The 25644-nt window shown below is 33.4% G+C and overlaps 1 protein-coding gene across 12 annotated transcripts; it reads right to left on the bottom strand.

Annotated features, from left to right (window-relative positions):
* Positions 1-659: 659 nt before the first annotated feature.
* LOC142627768 (mannosylglycoprotein endo-beta-mannosidase-like) lies at positions 660-25484 on the bottom strand. Of its 12 annotated transcripts, none has more exons than XM_075801650.1 (13): positions 20146-20298; positions 17420-17662; positions 16899-16975; positions 16584-16780; positions 16264-16451; positions 10870-15832; positions 9766-9836; positions 9585-9661; positions 4403-4440; positions 3909-3988; positions 3417-3498; positions 1534-1634; positions 660-1451 (listed from the first exon to the last, which is right to left on the bottom strand). In XM_075801650.1, the coding sequence occupies exons 6-8, from the start codon at positions 11788-11790 to the stop codon at positions 9643-9645; spliced, it is 1011 nt and encodes a 336-aa protein (XP_075657765.1). In that variant the 5' UTR covers positions 11791-15832; positions 16264-16451; positions 16584-16780; positions 16899-16975; positions 17420-17662; positions 20146-20298; the 3' UTR covers positions 660-1451; positions 1534-1634; positions 3417-3498; positions 3909-3988; positions 4403-4440; positions 9585-9642. The 12 variants fall into 12 exon arrangements, with proteins under 12 accessions (XP_075657765.1, XP_075657768.1, XP_075657764.1 ...); XM_075801653.1 differs by having other exon boundaries at positions 660-1133; XM_075801649.1 differs by having other exon boundaries at positions 660-1634; positions 4403-6005.
* Between the last annotated feature and the right edge of the window lie 160 nt (positions 25485-25644).

The raw sequence follows: 25644 nt of genomic DNA, 5'->3' as shown, positions 1-25644 counted from the left end.
AACTAGAGGTTAAAGGTTTTTTTTTTTTTTGTATTTATTTATATTTTGAGGTAGTTTCCTGAAATTTTATATGCATATGTGTGCTTTCTTCATTTTTAATCAATATATTCATATTAGTTTTTTTCTTCAAAATTTTGAAGGAGATGATATTAACTCTTAACAACGCATGTTTTATCATCATTCTTTTTTTGTTAAAAACACAATTTACACCCTTTAAGTGTACATGAAATTATATTTTCATTCCTAAAGTTTTTTTTTTCTTTTAAGAAAATTGTTTTTGTTATTTTAGTTCTTTAACTTTAACATTTTCGTAAAGTTGGTCATAATGATAACATTATTGAGCATACGATAGATGGCAATAGATGGAATGATCAATTTGTGTGAAACTTTAGACAAAAAAACTGTAACAGCAACTAAATTTTTGCGTTTAGATGGCTATCTTAGTAACCATTTACTGTAAGCATTACCAAAACTATTAGTAAACACTACATTTAAGGTTCCTAAGTCAAAATGCCACCGTAAAAGCCACACTTCACTACAGAGATGGCACCTATAGCACCTTGACATGCACGGCAACTTACAACAAGAAAAGAGATTCGAAGGACAACTGCCGCTATGAAAAGGTAGGTTTAGCAAGCAAAGAACTATTTCGTGGAGCATAAGAGCATAATCAATTGATCACATCAAATTTTTACTTACTGAACTTCCTTTAGTAAAATATGATAGATTCTGTAACAATTACAAAAATGAAATGTAAACTTCTAACTACATACACATGCCATTGACATAAATCCAATCAACCCCCAACCCCCTCCTTAGCAGAATAATTATTTCCCAAGATTGTTTTTCAATGAACATGCACTTTACAAGAAGGCACCTCCAAGCAACGAGTCAGATAGATGATGAGTTAAATTGACATCACCAACATTCAGTATTCACATAGATGATTGGAGGCATCTATTAGCAGTATTAGCTTCCATTTTCTCCAATAATCTGGGTGCGATTGGCCACATGAGTTTGAAGCAGCATACAAACATCACCATCCAAATGTTAAAACCAGCCAACATGTTGGGTTGAAGTTTTGGGTTGCTTCTTCGGCTTTAGGTACTGATTGTTCTCAAACTTGGCTTTAACTACAAGAGAATAAAGCATTTCTGACTCGGCTAATGAATTATAAGGCGTGCTCAAGATACTAAGATATCAAATAAACCAGAAATAGAAATTATAGTTAGAAGCTATAAGATATGTCCTAAAATTGTAAGATAGTATAAGTGTCAGTGAAATGTGATTACATCATGGTTATTCATAGCACAAACCAGTGCATGTTTATCCTGGTCTTTTGGCAGTAAAAGATATGGAGCATGAGAGTGCAGGTTATACACTAATCAATCGAAGTCAAGAATACATGCTCCCTCCATTTCTTTCACAAGTGTGGCTACAGTGAAGTGATTCTATACAATTCATTTGTATCATTTTTGGGAACTACAACAGTCAACAATGATTTCCAGGAAGGTAAGAGATATGACTATCTACCTGTCTAGCAGCTCCTCTATGATAATTCTTTGTGAAGGTGTAATGCAATGGATACAACTTTTTGGGCAATGACCTACTAACTTGGTAGTCTTCACCATGACCTAATCATATGCACAGATGTTTTAAAACTGAAATTCAATTAATATCATTGGATCAAATTCATGTTAATAGTTGTTATAATACTGTTGCAACTACCAAAGTGGAAACCTTTTTTTTAATCAATAAAAAGCCAAACTTGCAACTTGTGCCTTTTTTCAAATTCTTGTATTTTGTTTTTCTAAAATATCCTTAACACCATCCTGTAAAGTGGCTATATTATTCAAGAAAAAAATTTATTACCCTCTATGGATAACTGCGAGTGCAGTTTTGCCTGAGAAAGATGCAATAATAGATGCAAAAAGAATGAGTCTAAACAACAAAATACATTGAAGTTTACATTTTACTCGACCATTTTGCTGTGAAGTTCTTCAATAAGATGTATAAGAAATAATTCTATATAATTTGGAAATACTAAGGAAGTCATGATGTTTGTCCTATAGGAAATTTTCAAATTAGTAGATTTTGATGGATTTTGAGAACCTTCAATCATTTTATTAAACTCATGATAAGTATTAAGTATCTCAGAAAAATTTAATAAAAAAATATCCATGTGCAATATGAAAAGTCACCAAGAAAATTGACAAAGTCCCCCTATAGTAGGAATAGGCGATTCTCTGCATGCATTAGAGTGAATGAGCTTGAATGGCGCAAACATCAAAGACTCACTTTTATTACAAGGAAAAGCCTATTGTTTTCCAAGATAGGATGAGCTATAATCAAAGGATCAAAAAGAGACCTAATCTAAAATACCTCAGACACTAAAGTTTGGACACAAGATAGAGAAGCATGACCTAGCCGTGAATACCACAACTCCAAAGAGGTGATGCTACGTGAGTCAGAGAGTATGTAACAAAGACAATTACGGCTCAATCAACTCAATGTGATTGATAGGCATATGAAAAGTATGGGTTTGTATGGTACAAGAGGTAGAATCAGGTGTAATATGATTGTAGCAAGCAAGGTCAAGATATCAAAAATGAGCGTTTACCTAGTGCAACAAAAAGAATAGAAGAGGATGCACCTTACGGGACAAAATGTTATTGATAAGAGTCTTTAGGTCAACTGCTGTTAATGTAAACATGAGTTGGAAGACTTGTCAAAACTACTGGCCTTGGGTGATGGGGTTGGAGGATGCAACGGTATGCTGTTGATGTTAGCCATGGAAGCTGAGGATTGAGATACATGGGCATGCTTTCGACAGTATTCAATAAAATGGCCTCAAATCCTACAGACGGTGCAGAAGTGAGAATGATCATATTTAGAGTTAAATCATCAAGAGCGAAAGAGATCATAGTGCTCATTCTGACAAATTGCAGAGATGTGGCCAAGATTGTGTTACAAGGCCAAGATAGTAAGACTTGAAAACGTTACCTCTTGTACAAGCTCCTTGAAAACTTTTTCAATTGAAGGCAAAGGATGAAACTTTTTCAGTTGATCCCAATATTCACGAAATTCAGGGCATTACATGCATAATCAATGTTGGTTCATATAGTGAAATTTGATCCCACAGATATTGCATGTGTGGAAAAAAAAAAAAATCATCAATAGATTGCCCTGGCTCTTGTTTGAGACGATATAGTTCACCATGAGCTGCCAAGAGCAACCTTTATATAAGCTCTCAACCTTATTAGGATAGTATAGAGGTTCATAAGTATAGTACAGCTGGTAGTATAATAGTACAATTGAGTACATATAGCATAAGGTATTGGGGAAGTGGGCCTAGAACGAATACTCTAACAACAAACAAGCTCACTATGAATGGAAAAATAAGATAACTAACCAACCTTGTGAAGAAACCCTTAGCACTTCCAATAGAAGCGAATGAGAAGGCATGAGGGGCCCTTTTTACACATGAATATGGACACCCTACAGACGATTCGAAAATTGCATAGATGAGCGAGAGAGGAAAAACAAAAGATTTCACATTTTGATTGGAAAAATAATTTAAATGATAACCATCAAATGGAAAATTATTTTTATAAAGTAATTTTCACAAATATGGTTGTACACTCATCCCAAAAGGTTGTAGTAATTTTTTAATTATAATAATATTTAGAGTATGGTCATATGATTGAACAAGCATTTCTAAGTTTACCAAATATGAATAATCAACAGAGGGAGTAGCTTATGATCTTCAGAAATAGGTAGAATAGCAAAAGTGTACTTTGTGCACATGATAATTACCGAGGGTGTCTTTTGGGGGTACGTGTGTGCAAGAAATATGGTAAGAATGGATCCATCAAGTGTATTCTAGAATAAAATTAATGCAGCAGTACCTTTGCCAACACAGAGAACCTCGTTAACAAAGATATCAAATGCTTCACATTCTAGTTTTTCAAATGGATCTAAACATTCCCTACAAAATAGAACCTCAATAATAAGAATAAAAGAAAAATTGTACAATGAAAGAAACTACAGATAAATAATGAAGTACATATAGATTACATCATTAAGTTCCCAAGTGAAATAATTATGATTCACAGAAAGTCATTTTACTCAATTATTACGAAATATGTATTTGCAAGCAAGCTGGGCTAGTAAAATAGCACACATCAGTTAATACTGGATACAGTATATACCCAGAGACATTATCAAAAGTTGGCAGTTTTGTTAGAATGCTTGAGTACTTGTACCAAACAAAAATTAATCATTCCTAAACAACAACTGAATGGATATAGCTTAGGCAAAGGAAAAATAAATTAAAATGAAAAAAATAAGCACAGCTTAGCACATCACTGTTAAAATTCAAGAAACATAGCAACAGCTTTACCTCTCAATAATCTCTGATCGGCTGTAGTTCGATAATATCTGCACATATTTTTAGCCCCAAAACAATCAGTAGGTATAATCACTAATCGGTAGGGACAACTATTGTAGAAGTAATTAAAAATTAAAATTAAAAAGGATACTACAAATAACATATAGAGAACCTAATGTAATGCACCTAAGGTATTGTATCTAAATTTTATCCATAAAATATAGCAATTGCTAATGCAAAATAACTTAAAACAGGATGAGAACCAAACCTCTCACAAATCTCTCACAATAAAGACAAGACAAATCTTTGATGTCAAACTCCGACAAGCACAAAACAAAAACTACACCACCACTCAATGTATAGGGACTATATCATCTCCCTGTTTCTTTTCTTACCAATGTGGGACTAACAATCTTGATAGGAATTATTGCATCTCCTTGTTAATTTTCTAAACTATGTGGGATTCCAAAACCAATAACAAAATCTATAAACTTTGAAGAGGCTTGAAACTCATTTGTGTGGAAAGCAGAAGCACAAGAACCTAACCGAACTTTAAATTTGAGGGGAGAAAATAGTACCTTAAATCATTTAACAAAAAAAAAAAAAAGGGATACAAAGAAGCTCAAGAGATGCCAAGTATTCAGTCTCATGGTGGCAAATAATGGTTATGTTAATTGCACAGTAATCAGGAGACTAAAACCAAATAACGTAATAATTAGGCAATGAAAAAGAGGACTAACACAGATGATCAGAACAAGCATATCACAACATTACTAAAATTATAATAATTATAAAACAATGAGACAGTACTAGAATGCTTAAAAATTAAGGAAAAGAACCAAAAGCATGACTTTTTGAACACAAGTACACAGGTAAGTCACAGAAAATGATTTTTCCTTGAAATTCTAGAAGTATTATGTAACAATGAGATCCTGCAAACCAGGAAAGGCCTGACCAATATTTTCTAAACTAAGCCCTGAACTTATTACACAAGATTTGTAGTCTCTTTTCCCAAAAAGGTTTTAAAGATTACATTGGACTTGGAGTACATTCAATTAAACTATATAACTCAACCAGCCAGGTTATTAACAATTGTTGCTCCCAAATCACCATGTTCTTAACATCAACATTTACAAAGTACATGTTGAGCCTTCATATTAAATACCAGGCCAATATTCTTACTAAGACAATGTATAAAATTTATGTTGAGAAAACACAAAAGAAAAGAACCTCACCATCAATGATAATTAAATCATGCATAATTGAGCTTTCATAGAAATAACAGCAATAGTAATAATATCAGTGACTAAAACTAATGACATAAAAGATGCTGATAAACATGTAAATCTATAATAACTGAAAATGCTATTGAATCTTTGCATTCATGTTTTGACTCTAATTGCTCATTTCCCTCTTCAAAATAACGGATGCTCACCTAATGCAGAAGAAGAAGACATAGACAATCAATGTGAGCTCAAGAAAAATAAATGCAATTGGAATTGCATAAAAATAGAAAATAGAGGGAAAAGTAGTCATACACAGCTAATAAGAGATACCAGAATTTTGCCTTTTAGTTCCCGTATTTGTTCATCAACCTTGAACTTTATGTCCTACACTGAAATCCAACTTCCATTGCTAAACAATGTACTACCATAAAACATAGAAAACTGAAAATTCTTATTATCAACAAGCTTATTGTTTCTATCAGTAGTGGACAAGGCAGGGTACAACCACTCACAAACAAGCATGAGTTGGTACAGTGCATTTACATTGTATTTGAACCATGATGCCAAGAAAGAGCATTGAAAAGAATTACTGCATTGTCATTTGATGAATTCCACACACCAAATCTTACGTGGACTACATCTAGCATAAAATAAAAATTAACATCACATTTGTTCTTTTTATAAACAACCCTTGTGGATGTAGAAATTGCACCAAGCGCATTGATAGATCAACTCTTTACAAGAACCATTACATTTGTTACATCGAGGGCGGTCTTTAGTTTCCTCAACAAAAGTAAGAGGGTGTGAGTGACAGAATGTGTAAGCACCTCCAAACTTGTAATTTGGGTATTTCCAATAATACAATTTGGATGAGCAGAATAATTGCAATCCTCACAAGTAAAACCAATACTTTGAGTCACATTCTTCTTCACAGATATCACAATAATATTCACCAAAGTTATCTTCAGCTCTATAACTAAGAGTGAAGGGATGCTGATGTTTTTTGTATTTTGTAGAATGTGGTAGTTTAGCACATTTGAAGTCCAAAGTGAATGCACAAGTGGTACAACGGAACATTGAGTAAGTTCTAGAATCACAACAACTGCAATTTTGAGAAGATTTAACACTAGAGAGAATAAGTTTGTGATCATGACCAGGGTGGGTAAGGATTTCTGAGATCATACTACATTGAACACCAAGTGTAAAATAGCATGTCTCACACCAATAGGTGAAGCCATTGCAATTACGATCACAAGCATAACACATAAAATCCTTACTTGGTTTCATTGGGAGCAGGGTTAGTGGGTATTGATGAGGTGTTGTTGCTTTTTTTTTGGTAAATTAGCACAAGATTCATGAAGAAAGAAGCTGCACTTTACGCAACTATAAAACGGAGGGAGGATGGCTCCTATGCACCCATTGCATTTTTGGTTATTTAGAAGAATTTTGGTAAGCTTTTAAGTCATGCTCATGACTTAAGTGATCAATTATTTCTGCAGCTATCTGAGTTCCATCCTCCCCCACATTGAATTTTTTGACTTTGTAAGTTGCCAAGTCAACCGATTCATCGAGCTCTCAAAGTTCATCCTCATCTTTAAATTCCTGCAAATTTATGTCCTCCCTGTTTCTCATGGCAAAATTAAGGCGGGCAGTAAAATCACATCTGAGGCAATAATAAAGCCGGTAGCATTTATCCACCTTTTGAACACAAATTTGAGAGTCGGATTGATGGAATTCAAGAGAAGAATGGGTGAGGTGGAGGAGGTGCTTGTGACACACAACTTTGACTTTGCATGGGAAAAGAGTATATCTTCTATGAATCTAGAAACCGCATGGATTACACAAATAGGGCATTACTTTGTCTTCTATGCCGCAAAGGTCGCCATGAATAAGCAACATAAACTACATAAGCATTATTCTTAAAAGTGTTACCCATTTTCAACCAAAACATTCTCCACTGTATAACTGATTACTCAATGAATTATCACACTGACACAGTTTACACAGAAATCTGTTTTTTCAAACACCCATAAGCAGTTACCTATCTCATTTTGGTTCTCTGCTAGGTTGTGACAGAATATTTCTGATAATGTTCATATCAATATGCATCTAGCATCCTTTTCTCTTCTCTTTTCTTTTCTTTTATTTTATTTTTTTTGTGGGGCGGGAGGGTGGGGGCAGGTGAGGGAGGATCAAATTTGAGATTGAAAAGTAGAAAGGCTTAGGAACTGCCAGCTTCAAGACAAGTTTGATAAATTCCAACTCAATTTGAAATGTCAAAATCAGATAACAATTTCCATCTTTTATTTTATTTTATTATCTATTACTATCATTTTTTTTTTCTTGGTAAGTTACTTGCACACCAAGGGGATTCAGACCCTCAACCTCACCCACTACCCATACTTACACACAAGGTTGGTAGGAAAAGGCAAAGGCATAGTCAAGTTAAATTTATAAGGAATGCAACAAAAGGAAGATCTAACAATTTCTTAAAAATTTGGCATGAAAATTATTTCAACTAGCATAAAATCTTAATAATCCTATTTCGTGTCAATGAATTGCATTCCAGCTAACTCTTAAAAGTTGTAAGAAAACAAGAATGTGTACCTATGGCCTAGAATCAGAAATATCTATTATTGCCTAGTTTTGCAGCCTAAAAAAAGGATCAAGAACAACTTTGTTCCCCCACCTAGGTGGCCAAAACACCGTCAATGAAATCACCGTTAGCCCTGGCTGATTGAAAAATACAGCCTCCATTTTCTTTTTCTGCCCCAAATTAAAGTACTCCAACAAGTATAACTTAAGCATGAATGCATACTATAGACATGACACTTGCCAACCTCTATAATTGAACAAAAATTTCTACAAGTATTATCAACAAGGGCATAAACAATGGATGTTATAGAACAAAAACTTCAGAAGCATAATAATTAGAGGCCCTAAATTTCATAAGTCCTATGTAATTGACATTCTTCAAAGCAAGAAAGGTCCGACTAACATTCTGTAAACTAAGCCTTGAACATATCAAACAGGATTTGAAGTAGTCTCTATGCCCAACAAGGTTTTAAAAGATTAGCTAAGAGTACATTCAATTATATTAGATAACTCAACCAGCCAAGTTATTAACAATTACTTCTCCCAAATCACCATGTTCTTAACATCAACATTTACAAAGTAATTGGTGTACCTTCAGTTAAGATAATAGACCAAAATTCTTACTGAGATGACGTATAAAATTTATGTTGAGAGAAGATAAGAAAAGCACCTCACCAGCTAGTCATTAGGAGACTAAAACCAAATAACATAAGAATTTGGCAATGAAAAAGAGGACTGAGTTATTAGATCAGAACAGGCACATCACATAACATTATTAAAATATTAATAATAATAACACAATGGGACAGTACCAGAATGCTTAAAAATTAAGTAGGGGAAAAAAACCAAAAGCATGACTTTTTGAACACAAGTACACAGGTAAGTCGCAGAAAATTATTTTTCCCTCAAAATTTTAGAAGTATTATTATTATGTAACAATGACATCCTTCAAACCAGGAAAGGTCTGACTAACATTTTCTAAACTGAGCCCTGAACTTATCAGACAAGAATCACAAGATTTTTAGTTTCTTTGCCCAAAAAGATTTTAAAGAATATCTTGTATGTTCAATTAGACTATATAACTCAATCAGCCATGTTATTAACAATTTCTGCTCCCCAAATCACCATGTTCTTAACATCAACATTTACAAAGTACATGTCGTGCCTTTATATTAAAATACTAGGCCAATATTCTTACTAGGACGACGTATAAAGTTTAAGTTGAGAAAACACAAAAGAAAAGAACCTCACCATCAATGATAATTAAATCATGCATAATTGAGCTTTCTTAGAAATAACAATAATAGTAATAATATCAATGACTAAAACTAATGATATAAAAAATGTTGACAAACATGCAAATCTATACTAACTTGAAATGTTGTTGAATCTTTGCATTCGTGTAATGAGTCAAATTGCTCATTTCCCTCTTCAAAATAATGGGCACCCCCTAATGAAGAAGAAAACATAGACAATTAATAGGAGCTCAAGAAAAATGAATGCAATCGGAATTGCATAGATATAGAAAATAGAGGGAAAAGTAGTCATACACACCTGATAAGAGATACCAGTAGTATGCCTTTTAGTTCCAGTGTGTTCATCACCCCTGAACTGTATGCTCCACACTGAAATTCAACTTCCATTGCTAAACAATGTACTACCATACAGAAAACTAAAAATTCCTATCATCTACAAGCATTTTGTTTCTGGCAGAAGCGGACAAGGCAAGATACAACCACACGCAAACAATTTGTAAGTTGGTACAATGTATTTATATCGTATTTGAACTATGATGCCAATAAAGAGCATTAAAAATAATTATTGCATTGTTATTTGATGAATTCCATGCACCAGAATTTCTGTGGGCTAAGTCTGGTATAAAATGAAAAATTTATATCACATTTGTCCTTTTTATAAACAATTCATATGAATGTAGAAATTACATTGAGCACATTGATAGATCAACTCTTCACAAGAATCATTACATTTGTTACATTGAGGGTGGTCTTTAGTTTCTTCAATGAAAGTAAGGGGGTGTGGGTGATAGTCAAATGTGTAAGCACCTCCAAACTAGTAATTTGGGTATTTTCCAAGAATACATTTGGGATGTGCAGGATAACTACAATCTACACAATAGTAAAACCAATGCTTTGGGACTCGTTCTTCTTCACAAATATCACAGTAATATTCACCAGAGTCATCTTCAGCAGTGTAACAGAGAGTAAAGGCATGTTCATGTTGCCCATATCTTGTGGTATGCGGTAGTGTAGCACATTTGAAGTCCAAGGCAAATGCACAGGTGGTGCAACGAAATATTGGGTAAATATTTGAATCACAACAACTGCAATTTTGTTTAGATTCAATACTAGAGAGAATAAGTCGATGCTCATGACCAGGGTGGGTAAGAATGTCTGAGATCAAACTACATGGAATATCAAGACTAAATCTGCATGGCACACAACTATAGTTGAAGCCATTGCCATTACGTTTACATGCACGACACCAAAAATCCTTTTTCCTATAAGGTGTCTTTGGGAAGAGGGTTAGTGGGTGTTGATGAAGTGGGTGTCGCTTTTTTTTTGGTAAATTAGCACAAGATTCATGAAGAAAAAAGCTACACTTTACACAACTATAAAACGGGGGGAAAATGTCTCTTACACAGCCATTGCATTTCTGGTTACTCATAGCCTCATCAGTAAGCTTTAAGTCATGCTCATGACTGAAGTGTTTTAATTCTGCAGCTATTTGAATTCCGTCCTTCCCCACATTGAATTTTTTGACTTCGTAAGTTGTTGAGTCAACCAATTCATCGTGCTCTGAAACTTCATCCTCATCTTTAAATTCTTGCAAATTTATGTTCTCCTTGTTTCCCATAGCACAATGAAGGTGGGCAGCAAAATCACATCTGGAGCAATAGTAAAGCCCATAGTGTGTATCCACCTTTTCAACACAGATTTGACAAAATCGAGAGTCGGATGGATGGAATTCAAGAGAAGAAGGGGTGAGGTGGAGGAGGTGCTTGTGACGCACAACTTTGACTTTGCAAGGGAAAATAGAACATTTTCCATGAATCAAGAAATCGCATAGATGACACAGATAGGGCGTACCTTCGTCTTTTTTGCCGCAAAGGTCGCAAGTGAAGGTGATCCACTTCCAAAAGGGGGTCAATGGGTGGTGGTGGAATTCAGGTTCAATGGTGGTGGGCGCTGCTAAAGAAGCACATGTGATGCGAAGGTTGAAGTCGCAGCGGGAACACCGATAAGTGTATATACCTTTATATTCTTTGCAGAGTTCGCATTTGTAAAATTGTTTCTCATCGGCTGAATATCTCCATGGAGGAAAGAGAATAAGAGGATGGATTGGGTGCAAGGGATGGTGCAACCCAAGGGGTAGTTCAGCGCATGATTTATGATGACTGTAGTGATAGCATCCTGATTCTTTACAACTGTAGCTTGGACCATAAACTGGTTCGTCGCACCCCCGACAATAACGTCCGCTTCTGTCGTCAGGATTGAAGAGCAAGGGATGGTGATGGTAGGGATGGATAAAATGTTGAAGTTGGTGCTGCTGCTGCTCCATCTAATCTAATCTATCTTCTTTATTTATTTAATTGTATGACCACATGCAAACAATCACACACATATCATCATCATCATCAAATTTCTTTATTGTTTATAAAAATAAAAAGAAAAAAGGGCATAAATAATAATACGTAGAATAGAAAGAAAGGGCTGGGGAGCCTGGGCGAATCCAAATAATAATAAATAAATAAATAAAAATAAAAAATCAATTAGATAACAAAAAAAGAAAGAGAGAGAGAGACTGCGTAATGAGATGAGAATTGCTGCTTTTTTCTTTGAGTTGAATATATATTATATAGCAGCAATTTTGTTTTTACTTTTTATGGCTCTCAATGAATTAGAATTGAATGTAAAAAGTTTTATAAAAAAATTAAAATTAAAAAGACGGATTCGGGCGTGACTCAGCACAGCAGGTTGGAGTTTGATCGTGAATGTTCTTTAAAGGCCTTGGGCTTGGGTCAGTTGGGTGTGGCCCATGGCTATTTACTTTTGTTGGGTACTGGGAATTTTTTATTTTTTAATGTGAAACAGTGAAAGGCCTAAAAACAACTGTATTGATTGAAAATCTTTTTATTGATTTTCATTCAAAATAAAAGTTTTTTTTTTCCTGGGAAAGCATAAAAGTATTGTGTAAATAGGAATTACTTTACTTGATTTCATTAAATATAAACATGATTTTTAAAAAAGTAAACAGAATGCATCTAAAAGTTTACTTGATTTCATTAAAAATAGATGTGATTTTTAAAAAAAATAAAAGGAATGCATCTAAAAGTTTGAAATAAAATAGTAAGAATGCTTTCACAACAAAAATTCAAACTATTTTTTTAATTGATCCTCCATTCTTGTTATTAGAAAAATATAATTTGTTTTTTACTTTTTTTTTTCTCTTGTTAATATCAATCGTTATCATTTATTTAAAATCATCTAACACATATCTATGTTTGCCTTTATTCAATATATAAGTAAGTAGTGCAACTAAGTTTGCCTTCATATTTATATATTGTTATTTCTTTATACAAGATTTTACTTAACCTAGATTACCCATTACAACTCATAACAACAAAGCTAATCCAACAAAATCTCCGGGAGAAATTTTTTTTTTTTTTAATTAATAATACTTTTATTGAAAAATTGAACATCATAAAGGTGGTATGGGGATAAAAAAATGAAAGAGTAAAGCCTTTTAGAGCTTTACGTAAACCTCATGTGAGCTCGGTTCTGCAACATGATGGATTTTTTTTTTTTTTTTTCATTTAACAAATATTTATATTTTTTTTAATGCTGAGTCTATCACTCCCTTAACATTTATGTATATTAATATTTTGCCAAAAGTTATTTAGCTTGGTGGCACTGGCAGATGTTCTTCATGAAAAGAATTTATTTTCAACTCCTCACTTCCCCACGTGATAAAAATGGTGGAAAAATGTTTGGTACTGTTTGAGAACAAATGTAAACTATTTTAGTACTAATAAAGGACAAAACAAATATTTGATAGAAATTGGTTTGAGTTAGACTTCTTGGTAACTTTTACTGAAGTTATATTCCTCAATACTTTTTTTCCATAATAATAGTTTGTTAATCCCACTATTAGACTAGATTTCTTTCTCCAACTATCATGCTTACCAAGTATTAGGATGATCTATTATTCTATTTGAATATCAAGGTGATTAGACATGAAAAGCTCATTAATCTATGAAGAGCGATTATAGTTTTTTACATTCTTAAATATAGTAAATGGCTCCATTATAAATTTAACAATAAATAGCAACTAATTATTTTGAAATTTTGCGTGTGATTAACTTGTAATAGATATTAAATAAAAACATGATTGAAGAAAATAATGATTTATGTAAAAAAAAAGTTGAGTGATATACTATTTATCAAAATTGCATCAAATGTAACGTAAACCAAACCATTTAAAGTAATATATCTCATAAAAATATAGCAACAAGTGCAATATAATCCCTACGTTTAACATTTATATGACAAATTTTAAATAAGCAAAGTAACCTACTAGTTATGAATACCACTACAAAAACACACATACACATGAACAAATTTACAAAAGCAACTATTAAAACTTACAACAAGAAGAATCCAATTTTGGCTTCAAAACACACCTTGGGAAGCTTCCAAATTAGTTTATGTATCAATTTTCTTAAGGCTAAGTTCATATGAAAACCCTTTACAACTTCTACTATATTTATAGGATTATCATGCTATTGTGCCAAAGAAGATATACCTTGTCCAACTCAATAGATTATCATATCATTGTGTCAAAGAAGAAATACTTTCTCCAACATAAAAGAAAACAAAAGAAAGAAGGAACAAAAGAAGCAAGCAAGCAAGACATTTATGCTTCCTTGCCAACTTAGACTTAAATCTTCATAGTAACATTTCTTACTTCCTTTTTCTTCTTCTTCTTTTCCTCTTTCTTTTGTGTTTCCAAACATGTCCATGCTAACATTAAATTTTCTCATTCATTTATGAGATTTCTTTATGCTATCTAGGTTATACCCAAATGAAATTTTATCTCATGTTACATTTAAATGATGAATTTTGAGTTGGAATTTATTCAAAATCTTACTTTTGAAATACTTTCTCCAACACAAAAGAAAAAAAAGGAACAAAAGAAGCAAGCAAGGCATTTATGCTTCCTTACCAACTTGGAGTTAAATCTTCATAGTAACATTTCCTTGCACAATTTATCTCTTGTGTTACATTTAGATGATGAATTTTGAGTTGGAATTTACTCAAAATTTTACTTTTGAAATTTCTAATATTGATTTCTATTGTTTTTGTCAACAAAAAAGGACAATTGAAAAATTATATAGAATTTTATACTTTAGATTTCAAAGCATCCAAATTCAAATTCCAATTCCCAGTTTGCTAAACAAACTAAATTCATATGCATTTCTTTCACTCATCCCTTACCCTTTTTTTTAATTGAATAAACACCCTTCCTCTCTGTATCTTTCTTTCATTCCATCACTCCCTTAAACAAGACATAAAGTATTGAGAAAACACGCACAAAAAGCAAGTGATAAAAAGGTCCACATCTGCAAATTATTTACACACGGAGTCAACACCATATATTAAAGGTATTTCACTTAAGAATAACTAAATAACATTGGCAGAAATACAGAAGGTTATCTCAATTTATTTAGCTGCTTCATTCCTAGTATTACTAGTGAAACTTTAAGTAAAAAATGTTTCTCGGTGCAAAAAAGGACAATTAAGTATGTAAGAGTTGGAAATTAATTTCCAGCATTCCAGGAACTTGTGATAATGATTTCCTCTGTAAAACTTGACCTCAATAGATTTTATACTTCCACAAGGTTGCAAACAAACATTAAAAGAGTATTCTTTACCCAGCTCAATGGACAGTCATGGTCATTCCAGCCATGAAGTGAAACTCAAAGCATGACACCTGGAGGGACCTTAAAAGTGATCTTAATGGGAATAACCTTGCTGGACACCAGCGAGAAATAGTTGTCTGAGTAATGAACAGGAAGAATTCTAACAGTCGATCGTTGATATAAAGTCCTTTTTTCTTTCATACTCTCCTTGAATGGAGCTTAGTCTTACCTTAAAAGTGATCTTAATGGGAATAACGTTCTTACGTTATTTGTTCATATAGGTTAATCCGTTAGAGTCAGCTTTCTTGGCCGCATTTTCAACATGCATTTCAATTTTATAAGTGAACCCTTTGATAAAAACCTTGGATGTAATCTTGAGGGTTATTTTTTTCATTCCGTATGGCTCCAGCAGCTTGTAATCTCCACCAAATAGATGCAACCAGTAAAAGTTCCAAGATAAAATACCATAGTCTGATGTGTGGTAGAGTTTGAGGAGAAGGAAGTAGACCAGCTTTGGGTTTTTAGACTTTATATACTTCATCTCAACTATGGGTACTGTTATTTGGCCGGAGCAGAGAGATTTTCAAAAACTTTGTAGTACGGAAATGTACCTTCTAGATCCCAGACTGAGACTTCAATAGCTATGTTAGACAGTTCCTCAGACGTAGTATTGCCAACTTGCTGATGGCAGGATCAGAAAACAATTGCAAAGTTACATACCATCTCTGGATGCATGGTATCATTCTAAATAGCATTAGTACGAAGAACGTCTTTGAGTAAAATGCATTAGTTTCATATGTGCTCCCTTTTGAAATATTATTTGGTTTAAGAAACACAAATTTAAGCATTTCAGCCACCCCTGGTCTTGTCAACCCACACATACAAAAACAAAAAGAAAATCAGCTATGAGCATTTTTGCTAGATTTTTTTTTTACTAACGTTTTATTTTGTTCTGTCAAAACAAATATATCAAATTTATTGAATGAATTCAAAAGATTATTCAGGCTCAATATGTGTCCTATGAAAACATTTCATCAGATATTAAATATTCATTGAATTTCAAAATCCAATCCAAACTCATAAATTATAACTCTTACTAGTGTAGAAATTACCTCTATAAAATATGTAGCCAGATTCAGCAGGACATGGATTGGTTTTCCAGCACAGTGACAGCCATAGAAACCTGCCGATTGGTGTAGGAGATGATTATTTAACTGATCACCAAGACCAGTCCAAGGGTTCTGTGCCTTCCAAATCAGGACTAGTGTATTTACGGGAAGTCCAACCCTCCAGCAGAGCTCTAAATTGAATGTAGTTAGCCAGTTAAGCTTGATGATCATTTCAAGTTAGGTCACCACAAAAAAAAAGCAAAAAAACAAAAAAAGAGAAAAGCAATAGGCATCTAGAATAGCTAGAGAAAATTTTGATTTACCTCTAAACAAAAATCATCAAGATCCTTTGGGGTTCCATAAAGTTCAATCTGATCAACACATTTTTTTGGCTTTGAATAGGGAATGTATTTATGTTATTCCCATACGGGGTTTGGAACTTCTTCCATGTACCCACTAGGAAGTTGCTTAAACAATGGAATCTGCCAGTCTTCTTGAGACATTGTTGCTCTGATAGTATCTGCAACAGCCATCCCGACAAAACCAACCTCAGCATTGAATCCATGGCTGTAAAAATCATTCTTAAATAATGCTTCAAGATTTTGGATTTCATAAGGCCATCAGTGAAGCCCCCTTACATTTGCAAATCCATCCCACAAGGATCCTTGGATGTAAACACGTGTACCATCAAAATATTGGCTAGGATCTTTTGACACTGCAGATAAAGCTTCAAAAGATTAAGGTTATGTTTGATAACAGTTTTTATTTTCTATTTTCAAAAAACTTTTTTTGGGAATATAAATAAAAAACAATTTTCTTGTATTTTTTAAATAAAAAACATGTTTGGTTAATTGAAATTAAAAAGATAGTTTTCTGAATAAAAAAATAGAAAATACTAAAATATGTTGTTACTAGGATTTGAACTCTAATGCTAACTCATTAAATGAGACAGATTCATTAAATTAAATATGTGTTTTCATTGACTTTTGAAAATTAGAAACTGAAAACAACCTTTTACATGTTTTCAGTTTCTTTCAAAAATTGAGTTTTGAGAACAGTTTTTGTTTTCTATTCATTTTGGGTTGCCAAACAAGTTTTTTAGTCTCAAAAATAGAAAATTGTTTTTGGAAACAAAAAATAAGGGGAAAAAACCAGTTACTGATTTCATTGGAATTTTCGAAATAAGGATGGAGTCTCAAGTCATTTTTGAAAGCTCTGTTGATGTCATCTGGTGGAACTTGCTCATTTTCACCTACCCAAAGAGCAAGACTTGGATGGTTCCTTAGAAACTTGACAGTGCCTCTTGCACATAGTAAGAGAAGATTGTGATCCAGGGGACCATTTGGATTTGATACCGGGTCACCATTTCAATGTCTTCAATACTCCAAAACTCTTACCACACCTACAAAAATCAAATCAGCCCAATGGACCAAGTTATACTAGAGTAATTTAATACTGAAATAACTTAGAATATTGGAATCCTTAGGTTTGGTTATACTTCAGCCATATTTAACCCTGTAGACAGGCTTGGGTCTCAGGAGAATAAATCGTTCAAAATAATGCAATGCAGAATTCGTTCCAATAGGAACATTTTATAGCTTCAGTTACTAAATAACCAAGTGTGCCAAAATTAAAAGTACCAAAGGCTCCTACTGCAATATATCAAACAGCAGACAATGTCAAATAACTTTTTTGAAAAAAACAATGCTGTAAATGGCAATTAAAAAATACAACTGAGCTCAACAAAGCCATTATCCTAAGTAATTTAGTTAAATCATTGATAATGGCAATTAAAGATAGTCTACAGAATGAATGTATTCACTAAAATCTAGACGTAGCTTTGAGGAGAAGATATAGAAAATTTGATTAAGACAATTTTTGTAAACAAAAACCTCTGAGCTGACTTGTAAGGAGTCCTTTATTTAAATTTCAAATCATTCGAGAACAAGAGGAGACTAGAAATATATTAGGTCTAAGGCAGAGGCAATCAGAAAAGATAAAATAGACAATTGTTTAACAAAGTGTATAGCCTGAAATAGAGGTCAAGGTCAAATGATAATGATGGTAGTAATAATCCATGTAGCTGACCTGGAAATTAGAAATCAAGAAGTGTTGAGTTGTACCAAAGAAAATAAAGAATTTTCTCACAAGCATAGGCTTGCTCATGTCTTAACTTGTTCTTATAACATCAGTAATGCTTGTTTTAAAATCAACTTTTGACACTTAGAGGAAAGGAAATAAATTTTGCTTGTGACACACTATTGCCATTATGTTAGTACTCTACAGTTGAAGGCAAAAGCTCGGTGGACAATTTAAGTCAAAGAAAATAAATACCCGAATAATTTTTAAAAGCATTATAAAAATCAACAATGCCACAATTTATAGTAACTTTCATAATTGGACTGATTTCAGTGATTAACATATCATCAATTTATATGGTTACAAGAACACCATCATTATTAGGAAAGAATTGCATATTATAGTTGTTAGTTTTGTTGGAAGTATGTGGTTAAATGATTAAATTTACCATATCCCAATCGCTTGAAATTTTAGGATAATCGGCAATTTAACATGGTATCTAAGTGGGAGGTTTTGAGTTTGATCCCTACTCCTCCACTCAACCTCCCAATTAAAATCTCATGTGTTGGGCCTCCCCTTATAAACGGGAGTTAGAGCCCATATGTAACAGTACTAGAAGTATGTGGTTAAATGTTTAAATTTACTATTCCCAATAGCTTAAGCTTTTAAGAGAATCTGTAATTTAAAAAGCTTTTATCAGTTATAAAACTCTCTACAACACTTTCTTGGCATTCCCAGCATCTTACGCTGCAAGCATCCTGTGACAATACCCTCAGTATAAAGCATACAAATTTTGGTGAATCTATAAACTTTGATGTTCCAAGATTTGTCCCAATTTTACTAACCCACCAACCTCCCATTGATATACATATAGGGACATCATTCTATCTCAAAAGCTTCATCCAATAGGTTTTGCACCCAACTATATATATCCACTCTTCACTTTCTTTACTTTTTTAATATGGGACTCGACCCTCACTCACAATAGACCTCCCCCTCCCATGTGAGCCTCTACCACATCAACTTAGCTTCCCATTGCATGTGAGTCTTTAGCAAATCCAGAGTGTGCATACAAGAGTTGCATTAAATATAGCAATAACCAAATTCACACCAACCACATCAAAACCAAGACACTTATTCATTTTTTTTTTTTTTTATAAATAACACTTGTCCAAAATTTCGAACCAAAAGTTGAACCATAACTCTAATACCAATTTTTTAGGTTGAGAAGTGTCCTTGAGGTCCACCTAGAGCCTATAGAAATACATTGAGGTACCTGTTGTTATATATTGGGGAACCACTCAAACCCAAAAGCTTAAGCCAAATGGTTTAGACCCAACTATGTCCATCAACTTCTCACTTTCCTTACTTTTTCTCTAGCTGTGGAACTAACCCTTACATGTGCGCTAAGAACAGTTGCTGACTTTGGTATGGTTTGTTTTTCATCTTCTTGTTCAATACGAGAAAGCAAATAGTATTGCCAGTCCTATTTGGTTGGGTAGTCTCCACAAAAAGTCACCAAACCGACTTTGTAGCCATAATATTTGTTATTATTAAGAAAGAGCTCGTTGGGTGTATTTGGAGTTTAGTTTTGTGCAACTATTGTAGTCACCTTTGTTAGTCAATTTTTCTCCTCAATGCCCACCTTTGGACATATGTCCAAAGCTGAACCATGTAAGTCTCTATCTCTATGTTCCCTGTGTGGTTGTTTGTTCTAAATTTCTATTTCTATTTTCCATACACCCTCTATAATTGATCACACACACATAGGAGAGAGAGAGAGAGAGAGAGAGAGAGGGAGATCACCGAAGTCCATACATATCACAATAATGATAACATTCTGGCCTCTCAGCCAATCCACCACCCCAACAGCAGATCATATTAAAATTCATGTCAGCATGAAACTTGATGTCTGTTTCATAATGTTCCCTTGAAAGACATAGTAACCCATCTGACAATATCCAATTACCACCATGGATAAAGATAGGCTGTCTGTTGACCTTGAACAACCTGTAAATCAAAAATTTATAGACTACATATCATAATATCAAAATAAAAACCTATGTAAATGTTCTAGAAGGCATACAAAGCAATACCTCCCACCCGTGGCACTAACAATATGACTCAATTTTTTGGAAGCCAAATAGATGGCTCCAAGCATCAGATTCTCCATATCCCTTTACATCAACAGTAATATGAACATTTTACAAGGAGTGTTTTCCCAAACCATTTGGCCACCATAAGTCAGAATTGTAGAAGAAAAGCTGCAAATTCGTTCCATTATAACCTACAACGGAAGTATTGAGAGCCTAAAACTAGATAAAAACGCCTATGGGGATTGGGCTACCCCAACTTCCATAGGTCCTTCGTTCGACCTCCTAATGAGAATTGAGGATATTTGAATCCATAATAATTGGATGCTCCAAATGCTCAGTAATCAGAAATTACACATCTCTAGATATCATTTTGGATAATTCAAGGCACGAATAAGTAATTAAGGCTATATTCCTTGGGCGCAGTATGCAATTTTTTAACTTGGGGGAGGAGGGGCTCTTTTATGGTTCCACCTTTCTTTAATGGTAATGTACAATATCAATAACTATCTCTCACATATTGAATTTCTGGTAGATTTTGCTATTGAGGAAGGTTATTACACAAATAAAATAAAATAAATCCTTAATTCAACCTGAGTTGAACTTGTGTCCCTATTTAATTTTGTTGTGTTTCATCCTCTTTGGATACTGAAAACTGTAGCTAATTATTGTTAGTTGGTCAAGACTTTGTTGATGATGTGATTCTGTGTTTAATTTTGGTAAATTTCTTTCTCATTGCCTTTATTTCTTTACACGATTTACTACATGGACATACAATATTAAATGTGCAAAAGTGCTCTGCCTTAGTAAGGATCCCATGTTACAATTCCATAGAATGAGATTGACTAACTGGTACTGTTATGATCAGAGACAGTGGGGGGAGGGATCATCATTAATGGATTACTAAATAATTACTAATTTTCTAATTTCTTTTTATTATTTGTGTAATAACCTCCCTCAATCGAAAAATCTACGAGAAATTCAATATGTGAGAGATAGTTAAGGAAGTATGAACAATATTATGAAAATATCATTTTCCTTCATTAATTTTTTTTTTAAATGGAAAAAGATCAAGTGATAGGTACATTGAATGTGGGTGGGTCTTTTTAGGAAAGTTAGCTAATGTGGCAATTAATAACTCTATATTAATGACATGTTAAGTGGTGTCTTTTTCACACTTAGATCTTATGAATATGAATTACTATAAAAAGGTGTAACTCTTGTGAAATTACACCAAGTGTAACTTGAACACCTCTCTCTCTCTCTCTCTCTCTCTCTCTCTCTCTCTCTATATATATATATATATATATATATATATATAAAACAAGGTGAACCACCATCACCACAGTAAATTCTATACATCAAATAGATAAGACTTAAGAGCATATTTAATGAGTAGAAACATAAGCAATCCTTTAGCTGAAAAAAGAAGAAAAAGTACTTGAGTAAAAAAGAGAGGGTATACCAAGTGTCAGAAGCATTAGGAGGAATGTATTAACACCAAAAGAGACAGGGTTATTAATAATCAGACTTTATGATAAATATTAGAGGTCTCATAAGATGCTAGAATAAGTCGACAAGTCTTCTTCACCTCAATTGGGAAGAAGGACGTAGATAGCTCACATAGCCTAGTTCCTAAACTTTATTTCCAAGCCAGTCTAATCTTGTTTTTAGATTTTCCATGTGGGGGCAATCCAATGGGGGCAAAGACTTAATATTGTCCTAGAGATACTATGAAGTTTGCTCTTAATGGTTAGTAACTTCTTAGCAAAAGAAGAGTATCTTAAATTTTGAATTGCTTAAGAAAGAGGCAAGCTGAAAGAAGACTATTCTTCTCAAAATTCTCATAAGAATGAATGCTATCACTGACCTCAGGAAATGTATATTGCATATGTGATCCAGCAGGGAATGACAAGTTTTGAGTCTGAAGATGCTGTACTAAACAAATGTTTCCCTCAACTCCCATTGTTACTTGGATATTCAAAGAACACTCAGCAACCCAGGCACTTCTATTTTCTAACTCTGTTGTAGAATGCAAATACACCCTCTTGTAATCGTCAAAAAACAATGAAACCAAGTGGGGATCAATTATTTTCACTCGCTGCATCAAATAATAAAGCATCAGTATCAAAATTATATGATTACAAAATAAATAGAACAATTCTCCCAACGAAACAATAGCGCCGTTAAATATTGAAATTCTAATTCAAAAAGAATGGCATGACTATGAATAAAAGTTTATAAGGAACTACAGAAGAGATCTATACTACATGTTTCATAACCATGCATATCAACAGCTTATGAGGGTACCATTAATCTTACACTAGTGCATTCATTTAAAAGTTCCAAATATCATTAACATGATGGTTTATCACATATCTATTGTTATGGAAGGAAGTTATGCAATACAGCTCACCCCAGTTGTTGATACAGACACCTCATCCCATATGCAAGTGTTCCTATCCCTGTAATCATACAAATGTCAAGTACTTAGAAACAGAATTATTTTTCTTTGATATATTCTATGAATATATGGTTCATTCAACTGTCAATAGAACAAATGGATAGGTTACAATAAGAAAAAAGCACATTCTTAAATGCAAAAGACACAATCAGAAGTGAATGTCCGTGGAATTTCCCTTCTTTATCATGGGAGAATGCATATAGAAGTTTCGGCATCACATGACTTTCCCTTTCAAAACCCTTTTTTTCAGTAAATAACATATTAAATAGCAGAGGTGCAACCCATTTACAAGGGAAGTATGCAAGACATACAACAACAATATTAATGAAAATTACAAAGATCAAGCATCTAATTAGAAATGGAAAACTGTCCTGAAGCTGATATCCACTCATATAAGGATCGATGAAATGAACAAAAGCTTGGAATTTTGAAGGATAAAACATTATCTGTATTTGATGAATCCACTGTATATTGTATGCCTATATTTTGTTCTTCTAGGTCAAACTCAGTTAACAGGATTTTGTGTCCCTTAAAATTCATTATCTTTAGAACTTTGTTGGATTGGATGTCAGTTTTGCCTAGTCTATCTTTATGTTTTGTTATTGATTTGATAGACTCATGTACTTTGTATAATTGATTGTACAGTCCCCTATTGTATATTCCATGTATACTTGGGCAACCCTATTTTTTATATCAATAAGAATTGCATTATTTATCAAAAAAAAAAAACTAGATAAGAATTATTCTTATAGCTGTAACCCATTTTCAACCAAATAATTCTCCACTGTATAACCGATCTCTCAATGATGTATCACACTGACACTATTCACTAAAAATATGTTTCAAATATCTGTAGAAACCTGTCTTGTTTTGGTTCTGACAGGAAAGTTCAAATAATTTCTTATCAATACGCATCTACTGTCTCTCATTTTCCAACAAGAAACTAGAGATAACAATATCATTATTGAAAAAAATAAACCACGATCAAAGGTAAAAAAAACATAGTCACCTTTTAGGAGCCATCCAATCCCAACCCAGAACGTATTGTGTGGCAACATCTTTTCCAATCTACACAAATTAAAGTTAAATTATATGTATTCCAAGCATATCAAAATTTAGATTTTTACTCCATAACTCCACTCGCATGGGATCCAAAATCATAAATGTAATTCTAAAATAAAATAATATATAAACTAAATAGGTTTTGGATTTAGCTATAAACCTCATGATCACCACCATGCTCCCCCTTATGGGGAATTCTCCCAGGATGATCTGGTAGAGGAACAGGAAAGGCAAGCAAGTTTTGACCATCAGGATGCAGAATATCAGTGACATTGAGAGAATGCCTCTGAAACATCCCCTTTGGCATGAGCTTTTTGTGCCCATTTAAAACTTCTACAGAATAACTGATTCCACAAAAATTCAGATCCAGGTGCTGCTTTCCTAACTGCAGAAGGACAAGCAATTAGACCCTTTTCTCTTTTTCCCTTTTTGATTTGATACTGAGAAGTGGAAAGGCTCAGGAACTTCCAGCTTCAAGTCAAGTTTAATAAATTCCAATTCAATTTGAAATGTGAAGACCATATAAAAATTTCCAGAATTTTTTTTTTTTTTGATTTTCTATTACTATTTGTTTTTCTTGGTAAGTTACTCATACACCCAAAGGGATTTGGACCCCCAACCGCACTCACCACCCATACTTATATGGGTTTTGGAGGTGCCATTTAGCCCAAAGAACATTGGCAATTTCCAGAAAAATAAAAATTTTCAGACCATGTTTTGGTTGAAATCTGACCCAATAACAGTGACCAACAACCCAAGTACTGAAAAATTACAAGAAAATAGTTCACACAAGGTTGACAGGAAAAAAAGTGTCAAGTGAAATCTATAGGGAATGCAACCAAAGAAAAACCAATCTTACAATTTCTTAAAAATTAGCATGAAAATCATTTCAAGAAGTATAAAATCTCAAGATCATATTTTATGTCTTATGTCATGAATTGCATACCAGCTTACTCTAAAAAGTTGTAAAAACCAGAATCAGCAATATCTACAATTGTCTCTCATTTTGCAGCCCATAGAAAGAAGGATCAGGAACAACTTTGTGTCTCTACCAAGGTTGCCAAAACACTGTCAATCAAATCACCACTAGCCCTCACTGATTGAAAAAATACAACTTCCATTTTTCTTTTTCTGCCCCAAAATTCCCTTAGCAGCTATAACATAACCATTTACTAAATTAAGTTTAACCAATTCAACCCATTAATTTTTTTTTATTTTATAAGTTTAACCATTTACTCTTTTTTTTTTTTTGTTCAAATTGGCAGGATTTACAAATTTAATGAATTTCAATGAAATATCAAGACCGAACTTTTGCAATTTACAAGCATCACTAGATTCCAACCCTTGTAAAATTAATGCCAAATATTGTTAAAAAAAAAAAATGAACTACAGGCAATAACAACACTTACTCAAATACGCAAATTTGAGACCTCAATCGAACAAGCAGACAAGGCTTACGTTGATTTGAGAGAGAGAGAGTGACTGTGTGTGATTCTTTTTGTGTGTCGGTGTTTGAGGGTGGGTGTGAGAGAGATGGGAAAGTAAGGGTATTTTTGGTAATATGAAAAACAGGAGGTGGGGCCGGAAAAGCCACGTGGAATGAGTTTTTTTTTTATAATAACTTGTGATTGGGTAAAAAATAAATAATAATATATTTTCGATTCCTACATTTTGGGTCTAATCTCA

Source organism: Castanea sativa, chromosome 3 (genome assembly GCF_040712315.1).
Source record: "Castanea sativa cultivar Marrone di Chiusa Pesio chromosome 3, ASM4071231v1".
NCBI lineage: Eukaryota > Viridiplantae > Streptophyta > Magnoliopsida > Fagales > Fagaceae > Castanea > Castanea sativa.
Note: the sequence above shows the minus strand (reverse complement) of the source record. Positions and strands in the feature narration are given on the sequence as shown.

Excerpts from the sequence above, each read along its gene's own strand:
- LOC142627768 (XM_075801646.1), bottom strand. The coding sequence starts at position 11,790 with ATGGAGCAGCAGCAGCACCAACTTCAACATTTTATCCATCCCTACCAT.